Below are 19,468 nucleotides of genomic sequence, written 5' to 3'. Positions count from 1 at the left end.
AGGTGCACAAGTCGTCACGAAAACGTCTCCATTAACGCAAACACAAAACACAACCCTCGAACCTGGGCGGCTGGGACTCAAACAACAGGAAAATGCTAAGAAAACCGTAAACTTAGGCCACTGTAAACTTGCTTTTAAGAAGATGCAGGATTTAAAGCCGCACACCACTCTTTTTTATAATTCTTTTTTAACGGAGGTCCTGGGGATTGAACCCGGGACCTCACGCATACGAGGCAAGTACTCTGCACTGAGCTCTACCCCACCCCCAGCCCCCAGGGCATTACTCTCAGTCTGGAGATGGGTGCATGAACGCCCTCCTGTGAGGGTGAAAATGGGGAGGGCGGGGTACAGCCCTGAACTCCAAGGGGGGCAGAGCAGGGTCCCGATCCTGATTAAACACCGATGGTGCTCCAGGCACCCGCCAGGCACCGCCACACACTGTCTGGTCTGAGTAACTGGGCTCCCCGAGCAGTTAGAAGCGGGTGTGGACTCGCTCCACGGCAGCGGTTTCTAGGCTGGAGAGGTGGTGACTGGGGTAAGAAAGCACACAGACACAGGAGGCTCTAGAAAAGCCTCCAAGCCAGCGAGACGCCGTGACTCAGGTCGGGGCCGAGCCCAAGGCCAGGGCCGCCGTCGGGAGCTCAGGCTGACTCTACCCGAACTGGACTCTGACTGATGGCCTAGCTCTTAAGTGTGTCCCAGGGTCATCTGAGTGGGCACTTCTCACCCCTGCCTGCTCCTCTGACCCCGACTCATCTCAGGCCCACCTTCCTGCTCTGGAGACTCAGCACAGCCCAGGACCTCTGACCCGACACCAACACGCGATGTGGCCTGGAAGGCTCCCCACGGCCACCCCCAAAGTGCCGTCACCCACGCCCACCAGGCAGGGAGAGCTGGGGGCTGCGGGCCTCTGCTTTGATGCGTTCGAGCCATTTCACTCCCAGAAAGCCTCTGTCTCAGTAGCAGGACGTGGTCAAACAGCAGGAAACAGCTTCCAGGCAAGAGTGTGCTGCTCCGAGCATGAACCACAGAGACCAGCACCGCCGGCGGGAGCCACAGCCTCGGAGCTCCACGTCTGAGGATGTGGTTCCCCAGCGGCAAGGAGACCCCTGGCTCAGATGGACTCGAAGCCGCTGCCACCACTGGTGTCAGCGAGCGGGTGCACAGCTGCAGGGAGCCCAGCCCAGGCACCTTCACCACCAGGACAGTGGCCAGCTGAGCCGCAGACACACGTGCAGGCCAGAGAGAGCAGGGCTGGAGAGAGCACGGCGAGGAACTGTGGAGCCGCCCCCTTTTAGAAACACAGGTGCTGCACTGAAAGATGGAGACACGGGAACCAGGGGCCCCCAACGGAACCTCTGCTTCTGTTCCGTTCCTGTGGCTTCCAGGAAGAGGCGTCTGCTTCCTGGTTAAGCAACTGACTCATACCATCGATAGGTATAAAAGTGTAAGTTAAGGAGAGAGAAGACGACCAGACAGGGAGCTTCCTCAAAGTGCAAGGGTCAAAAAAGGCTCTTCCTTGTGAGACTCCAGGCGTGCAGAGGCGGCCGCCTGTGGGGAGGCCACGAGTCCTGCGGGCCGGGCTGCGAGGTCAGAGGGGCCCAGCTCCACCAGCACGTGGCCAGGTCCACCGCGGCTGCCCGGTCCTCACCCTCCGTGGGCCCTCAGCCACCACATCCCCAAACACTCCTGCTTCCATAAGCTTCTTCTCTTCTGGGGCCGTGGGAAGCCATGGGTGCGAGGCTGCAATGTTGTGACTTTTCAGGGATTTATCTCACTGCTCTTGGTTTTATTGCCTTCATCTGTGAAATGGGCTAAAACAGCTCCTCCTCCACGGTTTCTTAGGGCAGTGCTGTTACGTAAATGCTCAGCGACACTCTTTCCTGTTTTATCGTATTTTCCAAGAATAAAAGGGACGCAGAGATTCAGCCCAGACCCTCCCCTGCATCATGGATGAAGACGTCGGCCCCTCCAGCTACACGGCCCCGTGCTTGGCGTCCGGCGCCCGAGGAATCAGGGCCTCAGGACCGCCACCTGCCCTCGGTGTCGCCCACGAAGCCGTCAGGCTGACACATCAGCCTCTGAAAACAAATGTGGTTTAGAAACAGATCTTCTTGAGAGATAATTCAGAGGTGATGCTTCGCCTCACAAAAGGAGGCAGAGCTCTTAAGTCATGTCCCGGTTGCATATTTAAGGCACAACATTGTAAACTTACTATACCTCAATAAAAATATATTTAAAAAAACCCCCAAAAACCAACGAAGTTGACAACAGTTCCACAAAGTCAGTCAAAAGAGGCCGCCTGTTTCCGGAGCACTGCTCCAAGCCCTGTTGCCTTGGAAACCGACCAGGCTTATCGCTGGGGCTGTTTCCCTTCCCGTCTCCTCCTCCTGGCAATGCTGGTCCTTCTGCAAATGCTGCGGGGCCCCCACCACGCACAGGGCCCTGCGCCCGGTGTGGCCTCGACTTGCTGAGGGAGGGGCCACAGTCACAGCCTCCTGGAGACCGCCCCCCCCCCCCGAGCACCTCCCCGTGCGCCCGGGGCTGCTGGTTTCTGGGGCACGAGACGCTTTCCGTGTGGAGAAGGCCCTGTTCTCCCATAGTTTCATCAAAGGAAAACTGGTTTGTTTTTCCCTGTGATCCTTTCTGGTGGATCTGCAGTTGGAGGCAGCGATGCCGGGGAGGTTCCACGATGCATGGCACCTCTCAGGCCATCAAGTTCATCCCTCACGGGGGCCCTCGCAGGAGGCACTGCTCCTAAGCCCGTTTGGCAGATGAGAAAAGAGAAGTCGAAGGGCTTGTCCCGGGACATGGAACCAGCAAGCGGCTCAGCTTCCCGGCTTTGTCCCAAGTTCACAGGGCCCCAGAATCCGTGTGCCACCCCCAGACTGGCCCTCAGTGCCCTGAGCGGTGGCAGTCTGATGCTGGTCAGTCTCCGGGGGAAGACATGGCTCCTGGGAGGGGCTCTGACGGCCCCACCAGCTCCCACGTTTCTCCTGAGCAGCCGCCCAGGAACCCCTCCCCCAACCAGGTTCCTGCACCTGCCAACCCTTGTGGTCCCTGAGACCTCAGTGCCCCTGGCCTCAGGCAGTACGTGCTCCCTGGGCCATTTCTCCGCCTTGTCCCCCAGCCTGGACGCCTTGCCCAGGTGGCTAAGTTCCTCAGCCTCCTCCCCCATGAAGACTGTCTGGATTAAACGAGCTGGTCTCAGTGGCTTCATCGTCTGCACCGCAGCCTGTGACATCTCGTCATCAGGGAGACCTTCCTGCCTCCTCCCGGGGGAGGGTGAGGCTGCTCACCCCCCAGGTGGAGCGTTTATTTCTAAAATTCTATGTGAGGGCTCCTAGCATTAAGTCACAGCACATACACTAAGGACACATTGCAGTGGACGGAGTGGCCGGGAGAGGGAGAGGGAGAAGGGCGCTCGGGCCCCCTGCCCCACCCCCGATGGTCCTCCAGTGGGACGGGTCAATATTCCGCCTTTTACCTTCCTACGCCACTCATTCCTTCAGAAGTGCTTCTGTCCTTTCACTGGTGACTGGCCTCGGGGACGAGTGTCCTTCCCAGGCAACTTGTGGGGGCCCCTCGCTTCCACCTGCTGTCCAGACGCAGGGAGCTTTGCCGCTGACTCCAGCACATCTTCAGTTACGACGGGAGCAGCTGGACACCAGGAACAGCGGGTTCCTGGGATCGGCCTGGATCTCGTGTGACTCACCGCCTGGTCTCTGAGTCCCTGGCACGCAGTTTGCGGGGGTCATTACGCCAGCCATCTGATAAACACAAAACGTTTCCCCGTGGCGCCCGGATGACTGACCACCGCAGACTTGTCTCCTCGTGGTCTTGGTGAGTCCTGAGGTCCCGGCACACGGTCCCCACCATCCACACACCAGGTCCCCAGATGGTGACTCCGGTCTAGTGAACGTGCCCCACGGCCTCTCCTGTGAGACCGGGCCGCAGCTCCAGAGCCTGAAGGATGGGTCCTTTCACCTGCTTTCTGTGGGTGAGAAGCTGTACAAACGCCCAGTGGGGTTCACGTCCGCCATGTCTCCAGGTGTCTGGGTCCCAGAGGGGGATGATGCCCGGCGCAAGGACAGGTGTGGGGCTGGGAGGTCGCCCAAACCCGCCATAAGGGGTCAAAGGGCAGAAAGCAGGACCCAGGACTGAGGGGCAGATGCTGCCCATTGCAGGTCCCCTTGGCTTTCCGGCTCCAGCTGCCCACAGCCTGTGCCCTTGGAGTCGAGAAAGTACCTGGATGCCCACTTCAAATAAAGCACCGGTGAATCAGAAAGGCCCCTGAGTCCAGGGTCTGTGGTGGAGAGCTGGGGACGCTGACTGTGTGGGTCTCCAGGCTGGCCGGGTGGTGGACATGCGTCTGGACACACGACGGCGTCTGAGCTGGGCAGGGCCCTGTCACCTGGGCCACCTCGCACCAGGCGTAGCAGCCACCTGGCCGGCTGGAGACTGAGTCAGCTCGCAGCCGGGGCAACTCAACTGAGAGGCAATCACCCGGCTTCCTTTCTGTCTGCCTTTCACACGTGAACTCAAAACACAATTTTCTACCCCAAATACAACGTTTCCACATCCCACTTAGACTTGAGATATCAGCAGACTGTGACTCAAGTGACTTGAAATCTGAAAACCTCACAGCACAGTAAAGGCTCTTGGAGTGAACCTCCCCAGCCAGCCCGCCTGGCAAGTGCATTTGCTGGTGCTGGTCCCCAGACGGAGTCTCACTAGAAGGCTGGACTTCTAGTCAAGGTTCTTTTTCTGAAAGGGACAAATATCCAAATGTTCTCTGAAAGGTCAGCTCTAACGCAGCGTAACCATTATCCATCCAGGGAAGAGGCTCTCCGAGTTGCTGGCTCGGTGCACAGCAGGGCGTCAGCACACGTCTGCACCTTGAGCTGTGAGCCGACTGCTCCGGGAACTGCAGGCACGGGACTCGGGACCCAACCGCGCCCACACCAGAGCCTGAGGAGCACCCTGTGAACTCAGCCCCGGGCGCCCTTCCACCGCGAGGCCGCGCGTGTGACCGGGAGGAAGCAGGCACGGACGAGCGGCCCAGCCTCGGCTGCCCGGCCAGCTGGACACCTCCACTTCGTCTTCATTTTGCCTTCATGCCCTCTGAGGCCAGCTGCTGCGTTCATCACTCTCCCCGTGTCTGGTCCGAACCGGTCCGGCATCCGTGCCTCCCGGCCCAGGACTCAGACATCCTGCAAGTGAGTGCCTCGGCCCCCGAGGTCACCTCCAGGCTCTGCTTTTTCGGGAAAACGTGGGCTCCTGGCTGCTCTGGAAGGAAGGTCTGTGTTCCCTCAAATTGCTGTGTTGAGTCCTAACCCCCAGGGTGGCAGTGTCAGGAGGTGATGAGGTCACAGGGTGCAGCCGTGGTGACGGGGTCGGTGCCCTCGTAGCAGACCCCACAGAGCTCCCTCGCCCCTTCCCCACGTGAGGATGCAGCAAGAAGCTGCCGGCTGCGGCCAGGAGCGGCCCTCCGCCGCACACGGGTCTGCGGGCCCCGGACCTCAGACTCCCGGCCTCCAGACGGTGAGCGGTGTCTGTAGCTGAGGCTGCCCAGTCAGAGGTGCCCGTCACCGCGGCCAGCGGGACCGAGACCCCGGCTTCTGTGGCCTAACTCCCCTTGTCCGTGTTGTTCTTAAACGAACAACCAAGGAAAGTTCCCACAAGAAGTGAATGTTCAGCGCAGCAAAAGCACCTTGCAGGACCCCCCCCGCACTGGGTTTTGGGACGTTAACCACAGAGGGAACCCCTCCCCAACGGGAACCCCATCTCCAGGGGAGAGACAATGGCCAGGAACTGTGTGTCCAGTGACAGTCACTGGACAGGACACCTGCGGCCGGGGTGGGAGAGGGGTGTCCACACGGCCTTCCGGACTTCCCAGCAAGAAGGGCTGAGATAGAACAAATGCCTCTCAGCAAAACCTGGCCATCGAGGGGGCACGTGCTGGGGGGGCAGGGCCACTGGGGGGGCTTCCCACTGGGAGGCTTCTGCACCGTGGCCTCCAGCAGACGCTTACGGAGCCCCGATCCTTCCCATGTCACTTTTAATTAGAAGATGCCCGTGAGTGATGTTAATTCACCTGAGGAGGACTGCGGGCAAGGACAGGACTGCTGTCTGTTGCGTCGGGCTGGGGGGAGCCATGCACACAGCAGGCACTAACCGATGTGCACCCACCACTGGCACAGATAGCCAAGGTGTAACCCCGCACTGAGGGGTGTGCTCGGGTTCTGAGCAGAGCAGAGAGGACCCCAAGTGGCCAGTTCTCAGGTGCCCACTTGGGGAGACCTCAGTGCAGAGGGGCTTGGACGTGTGGCTGCCCTCCTCCTGCCCCTGAGCCACCTGTCAAGGTCACGTTCCCCCCACCTTACATCTGCTGCCGCAGGAATCGGGGCGTGTGAGTGGGGTGGGGCCCCGCAAGCCTCTCCCTCCTGTCCCCCCGACAGAGACGGCCAAGCCCGTCCCAGCACAGAGGACGCGCGCCTCACCAGGACCATGTGGCCGGTCGAGATGTCCATGTTGGGCTGCACAGGCTCCTCCGACCAGGACGAGGTGCTGCTCCGCGCAGAGGGGCTGGGCATCGGCCCGTCGCTGAACTGAGACGACACACTGCTGACGCGGGACGTGTGCGGGGCCTCCGGGCGCTCGGACGTGCGCACGGCCATGCGCTGCCGGCACAGCTCCTGCAAGACAGGGAGGGCGCGAGTGAGTGCCGGCGGGGGTCAGAGCTGGGTCCTGAGAGCCAAGGGGCTGGGGATTCACCTTGACCACACACACCTGCAGATACACACACAGACAAATATGCTGGAGACACACATGCCACATGGTACACACAGGTACACACGCACAGACACACAGGTTCAGGAGAAGGTGTGCTCTGACTCAGGTGCCCTCCTCCTGTATCAGAGTGTGGGCCACGGAGGGAGGCGAGGGGTTTTGCACGATGGACGGAAACACAGACACTGGCACCAGAGTCGGGGTGTTCAGGGAAAACCCCTCTTTCTGTTCTTCTCCTTGTTCCCTAAACTCCGCCCAAGCGGACAGGACAAAGTGAGTCTGCGGAGGATGGTGCCAGGCTGGCGGGAAACGCCCGTTTTGCTGGGCACACCGCTGGGCAGGGCTCGGGTGTCGGCGAGCTGAAGGCCCGGCCCCATGGAGAACCACAGAGCCCCTCTGGGTCCCCGCGGAGTCTCGGGCCACCTTGCACAGGGACGTTTAGCCAGCCCTCGTGGGAGGCCCGGCTGCGCCCTCGGCCCCGCAAGGCTGCCAGACGTGGGGCTCCGGCTGCCTCCCCATCACCCCAGACTCAGCCGGATGCCCCCGACTCCGGAGCATCAGCGGTGATAGGAAGATCCCAGCCTTCCGCTTGGGCCTCCGAATAAACCACACGGAGGGAAGTCTGTCGGAGTCTGAGCCCACGAGCTGCGGACGTGCCCAGGGGCCACCCCACCTGCCCTCCAGCCCCCGGCGGCTGGGCCTCCGCGCCCTCCGTGGGCTTCCCCTCCATCACCCGGGCTGCTGCTTTCCTCGGCACTGGAGGTCCTTGAGAAGCCACCGAGGGCGGGTGGCAGGGCCCCCGGAGCTCCCTGGGGACGCTGTGCTGGCCCTGGGGGCCTGTCCAGGTGGGAGGACGGCCTGGGTGCTTTGAGGGTCTGCTAGGCACCACCAGACGTGAACCCCCTCCCCACTAGAGCGACTGGTCACAGGGACCAGTGTGGGTGCCTGCGGGGGACCGTGGAAAGGACAAGTGAAAATGGAAAAGGGCCAACGGTGAGGTGAGGTGGGGTCTCTGACGAGAGCGTCCCACCCCCCAGTCCCTGCCCCCGTCCCTCCCCGGCCCCTCCCCCTCCCCACCCCTCCCTTCTCCTTGCCCCACCTCATCCAGCGCTCAGAATTACACGTGGTTTCTAAACAACAAATTTGTTTGAAAAACCCACCCACGTTTCCCCAGAATCTCAAAAACACAGAGCCCCAGACACAAGGAGCCAAGTCCACCTCTCACTTCCCACTAAGGCACACGGGACGTTGCTCGAATGGGCGAAACACACCAAAAACGTTTCTGCAGTAACGTCTACAGTTCAACACAGCTCACCCAAGACAGGTCTGACGGAGCTGAGGCCAAGGGAGCTCAGAGCACGTCCTCTGAGAGAGGGCTCCTCGGGGGAAGAGGATCTGAGGTGCGAGGTCTCCTCCCCGAGAAATGAAGCACCAGGCCTGCCCGGCGTCTGCCTGTGAAGCTGTTGGTGACTGCCCAGCCTGCACCCGGCCGTCCTGGCTCCCCGGGGGGAGGCCAGGCTCTGTGAGAACTTGGGCGAGCCACTCCAGGTCCCCGAGCCTGCGTGTTTCCACTGAGAAGCGGAAGTAACAAAACGGTACAGAAGGAAAGGGTCCGTGAAGGTGGAGCTCCCAGCACAGTGCCTGCCGCCCCGCCCCCATCGTTGCCCAGAGCAACAGCGGAGGAGCCGCAGCGACTAAAGGAAGACAGTTCTCTGAACCAGAACCGAGTCTCGGCAGCTTGGCGAGGTCAGAGACGTTTCTAGAGGAGACGCAGGATTTCAGAGCTGGCCGACTCAGACCTCCTCATCTGACAGGTGATTAGTATCAGTTCAGAGGCGCAGCCAAGGCCACACCGGCGCCCGCTGGTCCCACCAGGGCTGGACCCAGGCCCTGCACCAGAGAGCTGAGGCTGGGTCACCGCTGAGGCCAGAGAAGAACTTCCCGGGGGTGGAGCCACGGGGGGTGAGCAGGGGGACGTGGGTCCGTGTAACCCCGCTGGCAACACCGCTGAGACCCAGCCCCCATCTGCGATCTGACCGCTCCTGGCAGTGTGACTCCGCCGTGCTGGCGCACTGTCTGGAGGTGCAAGTCTGGCTGGAGGCCCTGCCGACGGGGACGTGGCCTCTTGTGCGCATGCGGGCTGGAGCCCACCTGCACTGATGGGCTGTGAACGTGGCAGAGAACTGCGCACCTGCAGCTGGCATCTCCCTGCTGAGGCAGCCTGGCTCGTGGCCGAGCTTTCCTGGGCCGACTGGAGGCAGTCCCCTCAGTCCGCAGCTCGCTCGTCCACAGGGGTCTGCCTGCCGCCTTCCGCGAGGCTGGGGTCCGAGCTCCACCCTGTGCAGGAGCGGGCACGGGGGGCCTCTTCTCCATCTGCCACTCCTACCTCGTCTTCCGGACCTGAGGCTGGGTGGGAACAGTGCCTGGGCCACGGCACAAGGCCACGAAACTGGAGCGATGACAGCTGTGTGTGGGTCTCAGGTACTCTGAGGCTCACTGAGGTGTCTGATGGAATCCAGAGTCTGCCAGGCAGGGCTGGGAGAGCCAGGCTGCACACCCGCCGCGGGCAAACGCCCCCTCGGCTGCTTCCCTTGAGTTGACACAAGAAGCGTCGATCCACCGGCTTGTGACAGAGCCCGAGATCACTCACAAGTGGTTTAGTGCGACACGCCCCAGTCTGATGGGCACGCCCACCAGGAGGGGACACGCCGTCCCGCTGCCCAAGGAAGGGGCTCGGAACCCGCACATCTTCAGCACCGCAGGGCTGGTTCTGCCCCGCACCACGTGCCGTCCCTCCACGTCACTGAGGACCTGAGCCGCGAGCTCTCACGCCTGCCACGGCCTCTCAGCCTCCTCCCCCACCTGCTGCACAGTCACAGGACCCGGCAGGTGTCCCCAGAGAGGCAGGCAGGAGCCAAGAGATGCAGAAATCTCAGGGGGATCACCACACGACCTTTTAAACTGGTCCCTGAGGTTGATTATCCTTCGTAAATTATTTATAGAAATTCTATACGCTGTCCATTCTCTGTACTGTGACTTCAAAATTAAAAACGTCTCAGGAAAAATGAGCTTCTTTTTAGAACAGAGAAAAACAATGCAGACAGTGCCTGACTTCGCAAGGCTCTGGCCGGGGTCGGGAGACGAACTGACTGGGCCTGAAGCCCCTCGGCTCAGGGGAGCCTGTCAATCCTGTGCGCTGCTGGTCTGAGCCCCCAGCAAGCCCATCACGGGGGTTTGTCGGGGAAGCCCTTGCTCCCACACCCTCCCGCCCCCAGACTAGCAAGTGACCCCCCGGGGCCTCGGCCTGGAGCCGTGTTCCTCATTTGGAAGTGTCACCTGGTCGTAGAAAGGCGACCGCAGTCCACCCGGGGACAGGTGATGGCACGCTCTCACTGACCCCTCGGGGGGAGAGAGACCCCGGGCTGGGCTCAAACACTTATTTAAAATGCACCTTCAAGTTCACAGCATTAGTTCTCATTGCAGGGCAAGGCTATCGGACCAGAGCACTCACCCGAGTTTATCGCCCTGCAATCATTACCAAACCTGCAAGGGGGCCACGCAAGACCGGACAGGACCCCCACGCCGAGGACAAGCCAAGACCAGCCTCCTATGAGTGACGTTCTGTCGAGTGAGTTTGGAACACAGGGCTGTGACCATCCGTGGAGGGCGTTTAATTTGAGCAAAGGTACCTGACAACGGCAAATACCCTGCAAAGCATGCTCTGAGGAAGACAGATACCAGCCCACTTCCGTTTTGAGCTCTTCCTGGTTTGGCAGGAAGGGCAGAATCTACACTCAGGATGCAGACTCCCTGGCTGAGGTCACGGAAACCCTGACCTGTGAACTAGAGGGGCCGGCCAAGGTGCAGACGCAGGTCAAGCCGTGGTTCCCTCCAGCGGCACACACATCCTGAGCCCGGTGGAGGCTTCTGGCCAACGGTCTTCACTTTGCAGGACGAGAAGGTGCAGCACCTTCCAGCCCCTTCGTTAAAAAAGTGTTTTAAAGTGGTTGAGATGCCGGCTGACTCTGCTTTACTTAGAGCAGTGCCTGCTTCCGACCTAGGATGGCACCGCTGTAACGAACTGCCCCTGAGCACTTGGCCTGATGCCCTGGAGTTTAGAAAGACAATTACGACTTTGTGCAGCAACCCAGGGACTCGGTAACCAAGAGGCAATTAATTATGAAGGAAGAAGACAGACAGATTGAACCAGTGAATCTTTCAGCCATAGACCTACATGTGGGGTCGACCAGCCGTCCATGTAATTCGTCTCTAATGGTGCTTCCTTCCACGTCTGCAGAGCCACGGGTGCCGAGCCCAAGAACCGCACCTTCGCAGACCTGGGGTGAGCCTCTCCCAGCACCAAGAGCTCCCTGCGGCCGGGAGCTGGCGCCCTCCTCCCAGGAGTTTGGCCAGATCTGTTTGTTTTCTCATCCCAGCGCAGGAAAGGAGAAGCCAGCGTGTGTGTCAATTAACAGAAAGTTGTTTTCTGGCAGCGAAAGCGGCGATCACGTACACGGGCGGGGGGGGGGGGCCACGTGCTGCTTTGGGTTTCAAGGCGTCTGTCTCTTCGGAGCTTCTGGACCCTCCCGGGAGCGGAGAAAATCACCAAGGGAAACAGACGCAAGCCATTCCAGCTCCGGGCGAGAGGGACACTCACAGCGCAACGGGGCGGACATGACCCTGGGCAAGCCCACAGCGGGACATCGATGCCTGTCCTCTCAGGAGGCAGGTCTTCCAGGGCCACCAGTGTCTCGGGAGGAGTCCCACGGAGGAAAGGAAGTCATCGGTGGTGGAGAAGACAGAGCCAGGCCAGCTCTGTGCAGCTGGGCGTCGGGGGCCCAGATCGCCCCAGTCAGAAGCCCGGCCTGGCCGCTCACGAGCTGCGTGACCCTGGACAAGTTGCCCGAGTCTCTGTGCTTCAGTGTGTCACCGGCGAAGTGGGTGTAACAGTGGAGCGGCTGCGCTGAGCTGCTGGGAGGATCCTAAGAGCGAACGGGTGACGCAGTTAACTCGGGCTGGCTCGAAGCGCAATCTAGCCACCATCAGTGTCCTCCTCGTGCTGGACGCAGCCTCCCCGCAGAGCCTCCTCGTCTGCAGACGGGGGAGGACACGGGAGTCAGGACACCACACCTGAGGGGCCCCAATCCACACGGGCCACTGCCTGCTGCACTGCGCCACCAAGGGCCGTGCGGAGCCCCGTCTGCCGACCACCACTGTCTTGAGCAAGAATCTCTCCGCTCCCTTCCTGGGGAAATCGGAGCTTGGAAGTTTCCGAGAAGAACGGAGCAGCATTCCCACAGCCCCTAAACTTAAATGTTCCGTCACAAAGCAACCAGACGTGTGAGGCTTGTGTCCCTCTGTTCCACCAGATCCAAACGGCGCCTCACCTGCCCGGAAAGCTAAGAGGGGCACCGACGCTCCAACAAGAAGACGGCAAACACCCATCCTGGCGCCGCTGCCTCCGACCTGTCCGGGGCCAAGGGGCGTGGTGATCAGAGTCACCCCAGCAGCACACGCAGCCCCACCGGCCACCCGGAGGCCCCGAGCCTGGTCGCCCCCTGCCCGGGGCCCAGTCAGCAGAGCAGGGCAGCACCGGACGTGCTTCTACCCAAGAGCTTCCGAGTTTCAGAGGGAGTCCTTAGGGTGCGAGGACGCAGGCTCAGAAAACAAGGGCACACGCCGCGTGTCGAGCCACAGTCATCCCTTTCTGCAGAACCTCAGGGCACAGGCCCTGGGCGTCTCTGCAGCGTCTCGAGGTATTTTGTACGTCTTTGTAACACACTTTGCTGAGTGCGTCGACTAGGATTCTGAGGCAGAAATCCACCCACACACGTAATAACGCAAACGTCCCCTCTGCGGTTGTCGCTGCCGAGCAAGACTCACCCCGAGAGAAAAGACCCGCCGTCCCTGGATTCCGCCGAGGGAGAGACAGGCCGCCAACGGCTTGAGAAAAACCCTTTGTACCTTTCAAGGAACAACAGGAACAAAGCGGGCCCGCCGGAGAGCGCACACAAAGGCGACCGGGGTTTAGGGTTATTTGGGGACGTAATTAGTGGCAACAGGGCCAGACGAAGGAGGGGTGCACAAAGCCTGGGAGAAAGAGAAATGGGTTCATCAGGGTGTGCGGGGGCGGGGGGCAGTTACTCTGCGGACAGGACAAAACCCCGGGAACGCGCTGCTAGGGAGGGGCTCCCTGGGGCGGGGCCCGAGCCCAGCAGGGTGAAAACGGGGGGGGGGGCAGAAGCACCCCAACCCCACGGAGGAGGAGGCGGCCGTCCGCCTCGTCACGAGCAGGCGGCCACGGGGCCTGGGGGCACAGGGAGGCCCCCACAGAAGCCTGGACGTGGAGCCAACACCCTGAGAGGGCAGGGCCCCCGCGACGCCGCGGACGGAGGGGCTCCGCTCGGGGAGGGGCACAGGCTTTCGCCTTATTTTTTACTTATATTTTCTAAGTGGAGCAGGCGTGAACGGTTGTAATAAAAAAACAATACCGGGTAGGTTTAAAACACATAAAATTCTACACTCGATATGATTAAACAGGAGTGAAAGGCCTGGGGAAGGCAGAGGCCAGCACTGCCTCGTCAAGAAAAAGCACAGAAGGGACAGGAGAGCGGCGGCCGGCCGTCCTCGAGCGGCTGCGACCTGGAAGGAGCTGCCCCTCCTGGGCCGGCTGGGCTGCTGTGACCCCAGGAGCGCTGACTCACAGTTTGGTTTACGGGAGCTATTTTATGGAGATGTTCTCACCGTAAATGGCTCGTCTGATTAGTGCTGCTCTGGGAAGCGGAAACGGGCGTGGGCTGTGTGCGCTGGGTGGGCGCTCCCGGCTCCGGGGGCCCGTGCCGCCTTGGGAGAGGCTGAGGGGCGCAGGGCCATGGCCATCGCTGAGGGAGAAGCAGAGGAACCTGCCTCCCCCTCCCGAGAGGGCAGAGCCAGAGCGAAGCCCTGGGTGACCGGCTCTCATCCAGGCCAGCCCGGCACCTGTCCCCGGGGCGGAGCCTCGGTCCTCAGCCCCGCCTCCCTTTTCACTGACTCGTGACACGAAGTCAGCAACGCTCGTCCCGGGACAGTCTCACCACCCCCGCCCGGCTGCTCAGCGATGCTCAGACGGCATTTACGGCTCCAAGGCGGGACAGCACACTCACGTGCGCACTCATGTGCACACCCCCCCACGGGGAGAAGCACCTCTCCAGACGGAATCCTAAGCTGGGTCCCAGAGCTTTAACTAGGGACGTGGCGCCCCCCCAGCCCCTGACACCCCAACAACAGCTTCGGCTGCAAACCCATGCTCCTCTGGTCGGATGCAGCTGCGTTATTTTAATAACTCGGGTCCCACAACGTCAGTAAAGTCCCCGAGACACTCCACCACCAGCAGTGTTTACTGAGCAGCATGGAGTGATCGTTCCCATTCTGCAAATGTTTTCTCAAAATAACAGTTAAAGATACAGACACATTTTAACTAAGAAGTGAAAATGATTTTCAAGTCTCTTCGAAGTCTGGAACCGACTGCAGTCAGAGAAAACAGAGCGCCCCCCCAAGCCCCACACCCTGTCCGCGCCCTCCCTGCCGCCCTGCCCGTGCCCCCAAGCCAGGCTCCCCCAGCCGGTCCTGTCCTGGTCTCTGGCTGTCTTCATGTCAGCGAACTCTCGCCTCCCAAGCTCGAAGACAGAAGTCACTTTCTCCGGCCCCCTCATGCCCAGCACAGAACCACAGAGGCTTCAGTAGATGCCAGCTCCCTGGTGGGCATCACTGCCTGCAGCAGCCCCTGGGGGACCGAGGGCCCCCGGGCAGCAGCCGGGGTGACGCAGGAGGTGCTGCGGGGGGAGCTGGAGTCAGGTCCTGCTGCCGGAGGCGCAGACAAGGCAGCGCTGTGACGTCCTTTGGGAGCCCCGTGGACGGCTCGGAGGGGCCATCATTCTCCATGGTTGTGAAGTGCAGGAGAGCCCTCGGCCTCACAGACTCTGCGGCTGGCAGGCTGCCCAAAGGGGGGCTCAGAGGGCACATTACTGAGCGCGCCTCCTCCAGGACGCAGCTCATGCGCCCGCTGGGGCGCAAGCTGGCCCCTTCCCCAAAGCCTGTCAGTCCTCGCAGACCAGACACACACTCCTCTTCCTCACGTGCTCTGCTCCTGATAAATACCGGGGCAAATCAGGGTGGAGTTGTGAAAATGGAAACGCAGGGAGGACCCACGTAGCTCCAACAAGCATCTTCTTTCTCCCCCAGACTGTTGCTAATGCGGTTTCTGTAACGACCTTTAATGCTTCAGCTGAACGCTGGAACTGGAGACGTGAGAGGAGGCGCGTCTGACCCGCAGCCCTGGCAACACTCCAGCCGACCCAGGAGGTCTCAGTCCCACCTCCAAGCCCCGCTCCCCAAGCCGGGCCACCAGCGATGGGCAAATAAAGCAATAAACACGATCCGAAGCCTCCTGGACTCCTGCAGCTGATGACTCACCGACCTTGACGCTTCAAGGGTTCCCCAAGTCAGACGTCCTGGCTCAATTCGGGCGAAGGAGGTCTGCGCAGCCCCACCTGTGTGCCAGGGCCGTCCAGGCTGGCACGCAGGTGGTTGGAAGCAGCCACGCCAGGTAGAGACAGATGCCCACCTCCTCAGAGCAGCCTGGGCTGGACATGGACTGAGTTCTACCGGAAGTTCTGGTCGCCTTCCTAACCCTCGTCTTGCTCAAGAGACAAGGAGTCCTCACCACCCGTCCTCACTGCCATCGTCACTGTGTCCTCATCCACCACCCTCAGCACTCGCAGAGCGCCTCCTCTGTGCCGGGTGCCGCCCCGCACGCTGGCAGTCACGGCTGATGGTTTCACGGGGGCTCTAAAGCACCCCCCACCCCCAGCTCTTCCCACACCGATACCTTAGTTCAACGTGTTGACGAGGTTTCACGGAGCATGGGAAGGGCCCCCCCCTGGTGCTGCGTGTTTACCCCACAGACCTGGCACTTCAGAAACGCCTCCTCTGGAGGGAAGGCACAGTGGGGACGGCGAGCCTGGCCCCCAGCCCAGGTCTCTCTCAGCCACAGCCATCGCTCCTGATGCGAAGGGCAACGCAAGGGTGGCAGCAGGGTTCGACGGGAGGGCCCTGTGCCGGGCCGGGAGGCGGGCGGAGCGGGGGTCTGGGCCAGCTGACAGATGGGTTGCTCTGTGGATAAAGCAGGGCTGGAGGGCTTTCAGGGTGGGAAGCGAGGGCTGCACAAAGGCCCAGAGACAGGGGCGCACAGGGGACCTCCCTGGGCTGAGGAGGAGCCGGCCAGGAGCACAAAAGGGATTCACAGTCCCACTCTGCATCCAGCGCCTATCAGGCCAAAGGGCAGAGCCCGGGTGGGGGCGGGGCGGTGGCGTCACGGAAGCAGCTGTCCCTCTGGTCTCAGAAATGGCACGTCACAGGGCCCAGTTCCTCCTCGGAGATCTGCTGGGAACTGCAACCGGCTGTGGGGCACAGGGATCTCTGACAACGGGTCTGGTGGCTCTGTTGCTGACACGCTGGTGGCCTCGGCCAAGTCACTCCTGGTCTGTCTCTGCTCCATTTCTGCAGCCGAGCAGGGCAGGCTCTGCCCTCTGAGCCTGCGGGAGCTTCTGAAAGCTGCCACCTCCCGCCCAGAGGGAGTGGGGCGGAGCTCCCACGGGACATGGGCATCTGCATCGGCCTTCGAGTCAAGCCAGCTAGGGGGTGTCCTGCATCTCAGGCCGGAGGGGCTGTGGGATGCGAACTTTGAGGGCTGGGAGGAGGTGCCCGGAGAGGATCCGAGAGCAAGCGGATACCTGGGACGCTGCTGGCCGGGGAACAAGGGCCATTTGTCACATGCAGGGCCCCAGCTCTGTTTGCTGCCCCGCTTGGAGTTGATTTGAAACCTGCAGACTCAAGATGTGCCAAAGAAACCCACCTCTGGACGAGGGGCTCCCAGGAGCCGCGGAGCCAGCGCAGAATTAAAACGCCCGTGTCACCGCCATCACTGGGAAACGCGGGGTCCAAGGTCAGAAGAGACACAGTTCCAGAGCGGCTGGGGTTTTTGCCCAGTTTTCCCCCTTACATTTCAATTTCAAATTTTGGGGCCACTTAACTCAGTATTTTTCTTCTCTTTGAATGTGGCAGAGGATGAGGAAGCCGGGGTGGGGGGAGAAAGTCCTGCAACACGGGGACTAGGCATGACTCCGCTCCAGCGGATTGCTGCGTTTCACACACGAGTCTGTGTTTTGGCTCCTCCCGCAGGAGCACCTCAGGCTCCGGTCACAGGGCGTGTGTTGCGCGTTTATGGGAGAGCTGATGCTGGGAACACTCCCCTCCTGGTTATTCCCTGGCTTCACTGTCTTTACAAAAAAAATGCAAATGATAAAGTGCTTACCTATAAAGCAAATCCAAAATTTTAAACTTTAATTAGAGGGTTTACACGTAGCTTCACATTGACACTAACACCCTGCGTGCACGAATAACCCAGTAGCTACCACATAAACTCTCCTACCTGACTTGCGATTAAACGTCACAAAGTCAACCCAAGGGTAAACCTGACTGCCTGTCCCTCCCTCCCTTCAACACCACGGAGCTGTGCGTGTTAAAACATCTGTCCTTACTTGCTAATGTAATCACTTGGATATTCTCCAAATAACCCTAAACACAGACACACACACACAGAGACCTAATTCTGACGCCTGCTTTATTTTTCATGCTCACAAGTCTGAAGAGAATACTTTTTCACAACTGTCGCCGTCCGCACCGGAGAGCCTCCAGTGAGTGTCTCGCTCTTGCTGACAGAAAAACGACCTCCCCAGATTCCCAAAGAAGAACACCCCAGTGCAGACTTAAGAACAGCTAGTTCGACGCAGAAGAGAGACGCTGTTCCGTGGCGTCTCTCACCGTGGCTCGACCCTCCTGAAGATCGACGAAGGCCGGCACAGACTGGTCTAGCGCAAGTAAGAGGGCTCTCTGCCGGTTCCTGGAATTCCCTCTGTTTCGTCTGTGCGTCCAAGACCCTCCCAGACCCGGGCTCAGCCCTTCCCAAACGTCTCTCTCTCCTCAGCGTGAGCTTCAGCTCCAAGAAGACTTCCCCATCTGCCGCCCAGACTTACGGCGTCATGGGCTCCATCTTCTCCCGGGCACCTGCCTGCGTCTCTCCCCCTCTGAGCCCCCTTCCCCAGCTCCTCTGGGAAGCCCCCCCGACCTTCCCAGGCTCCCTGTGGGCCACCACAGAGCTGCCTGTCTCAGGCACGTCCTTAACACCAGTGCGAACCGGCCCGACATTCACACTCTGATGAGATGTAAAGTTCTCTTGTCCCCGTTGCTTCAGAAAATGTGACTCTATCGTTATGAGAAATAAGCTTTCTAGAAAAAAGATGTTCTGGAAGAGTTCTCAGTTCAGCTGCGCAGCCTTCCCAAGGTTCTCTGAGGTGTCTGTACCTCAAGGGTGACCCACGCGCCGACAGGGACGCAGTGTTTGGGAGCCACACACGGGCCAGGCCCTCAAGCAGAACTCCGCGCCCAGAGCAGCTGCCGGCCAGGGCTGGGAAGACGAGGGGCGGCCACGGGCTGGGAGCCACGGAGAACTCCAAGCCCAAAGGGGCCTGGGGCCCTGGGGAGGGTGACGCCAGCGCCCAGTGTCCCTGGGCAGGAGGCAGCCGCCGGGCCGACTGCTCTGTGTCAGGGACTTGTGCTGGGGCCCGTCTTCCTCTGTCACGTCCCTGAATGTGCCTCCTCTGACATTTGGAAACTGCTGTCCCCTGCCGATTCCCCTGGGTTTGACTGCATTTGCCTTCCTAGCACTCTCTCCCCTCGAAATACACAGCTCCTATGTACCTCTGACAGCCCGAGCCACCCCCGAGTGGCTGTTCCTCACTCTGCCACCTTCTGTAACCTCTCCTCTTCGATGCCGGGTACGTGTCGGGTTAAGAGCTGGGCTTGGCCATTCTTGACAGGCTAATGCATTTCACTGCAGATAACGCCACTCAGCATGGAGACGTCCTCTGGTGCCCACCGAGGGCGCGTCAGAGTGGACGACCTTGGGGCCAGCACGAGCCTCCTGCTGCGGGTGCTGTGCGGGCCCGCGGGGTCTGCTCACAGCCGCCAGACGGAGGCTGTCCCCGGGGGAGGCGGCATGCAGAGAGCTGGGCTCTGGTCGAAGAGGGCCCTGCATGGCCACCCCGGCCTCTCCATAGAGACACGACCCCCCCCCCCTCCACCACAAGAAGGGTGCCCGGGGCTGTTGCACTCGGTGTGGACCACCGCTGCCACTTCTGCGGGCCCTCCGACAGCCTGCCCTGGAGAAGTCCTGCTCCCTCTCCCACCGTGGCTGTTTTGGTCTAAATCCCTATTTAATCCATCTTTCACACTTCCCTTTACTCTCTCAAGCTTCTCCCCACACACACCTGATGTCAGGGCGGCTTCGCCTCTCTGAGAAGCAGTCCCCTTGCAGCCGGTCCCCAAGCGCACCTGCCCACACAGCCGCCACATTTCTCTCATCCCAGGACCGCCCGAGCCCAGCCCTGGTGTGACAGGAGAGACACACGTCCTGGGTGGGGTGGGTGAGGGGACTGGAGGTGGCTCAGGCCCCAATCTACACACCGGGTCCATCTTCCTCCAGAGACCAACTGAGGGCTGACTTGACTGAATTCTGGCCCTGGACGGACGGTGAAGAAGACACCCTTCCCGGAAGTCACAGTGTCGCCGGAACTCTGTC

General features: G+C 60.8%; 1 protein-coding gene across 3 annotated transcripts in view; it reads right to left on the bottom strand.

Annotated features, from left to right (window-relative positions):
• PTPRN2 (protein tyrosine phosphatase receptor type N2) overlaps positions 1 to 19,468 on the bottom strand; it is a 519,553-nt gene that overhangs the window by 78,557 nt on the left and 421,528 nt on the right. For all 3 annotated transcript variants that reach the window (XM_074366632.1, XM_074366633.1, XM_045522614.2), the window contains one exon: positions 6,504 to 6,698. In XM_074366632.1, coding sequence (XP_074222733.1) covers positions 6,504 to 6,698 — 195 coding nt within the window. The remainder of the gene's footprint in view (positions 1 to 6,503; positions 6,699 to 19,468) is intronic.

Source organism: Camelus bactrianus, chromosome 7, assembly GCF_048773025.1.
Source record: "Camelus bactrianus isolate YW-2024 breed Bactrian camel chromosome 7, ASM4877302v1, whole genome shotgun sequence".
Taxonomy (NCBI): Eukaryota; Metazoa; Chordata; class Mammalia; order Artiodactyla; family Camelidae; genus Camelus; species Camelus bactrianus.
The sequence above is the reverse complement of the archived record's forward strand: the minus strand, read 5'-3'. Positions and strand labels throughout refer to the sequence as shown.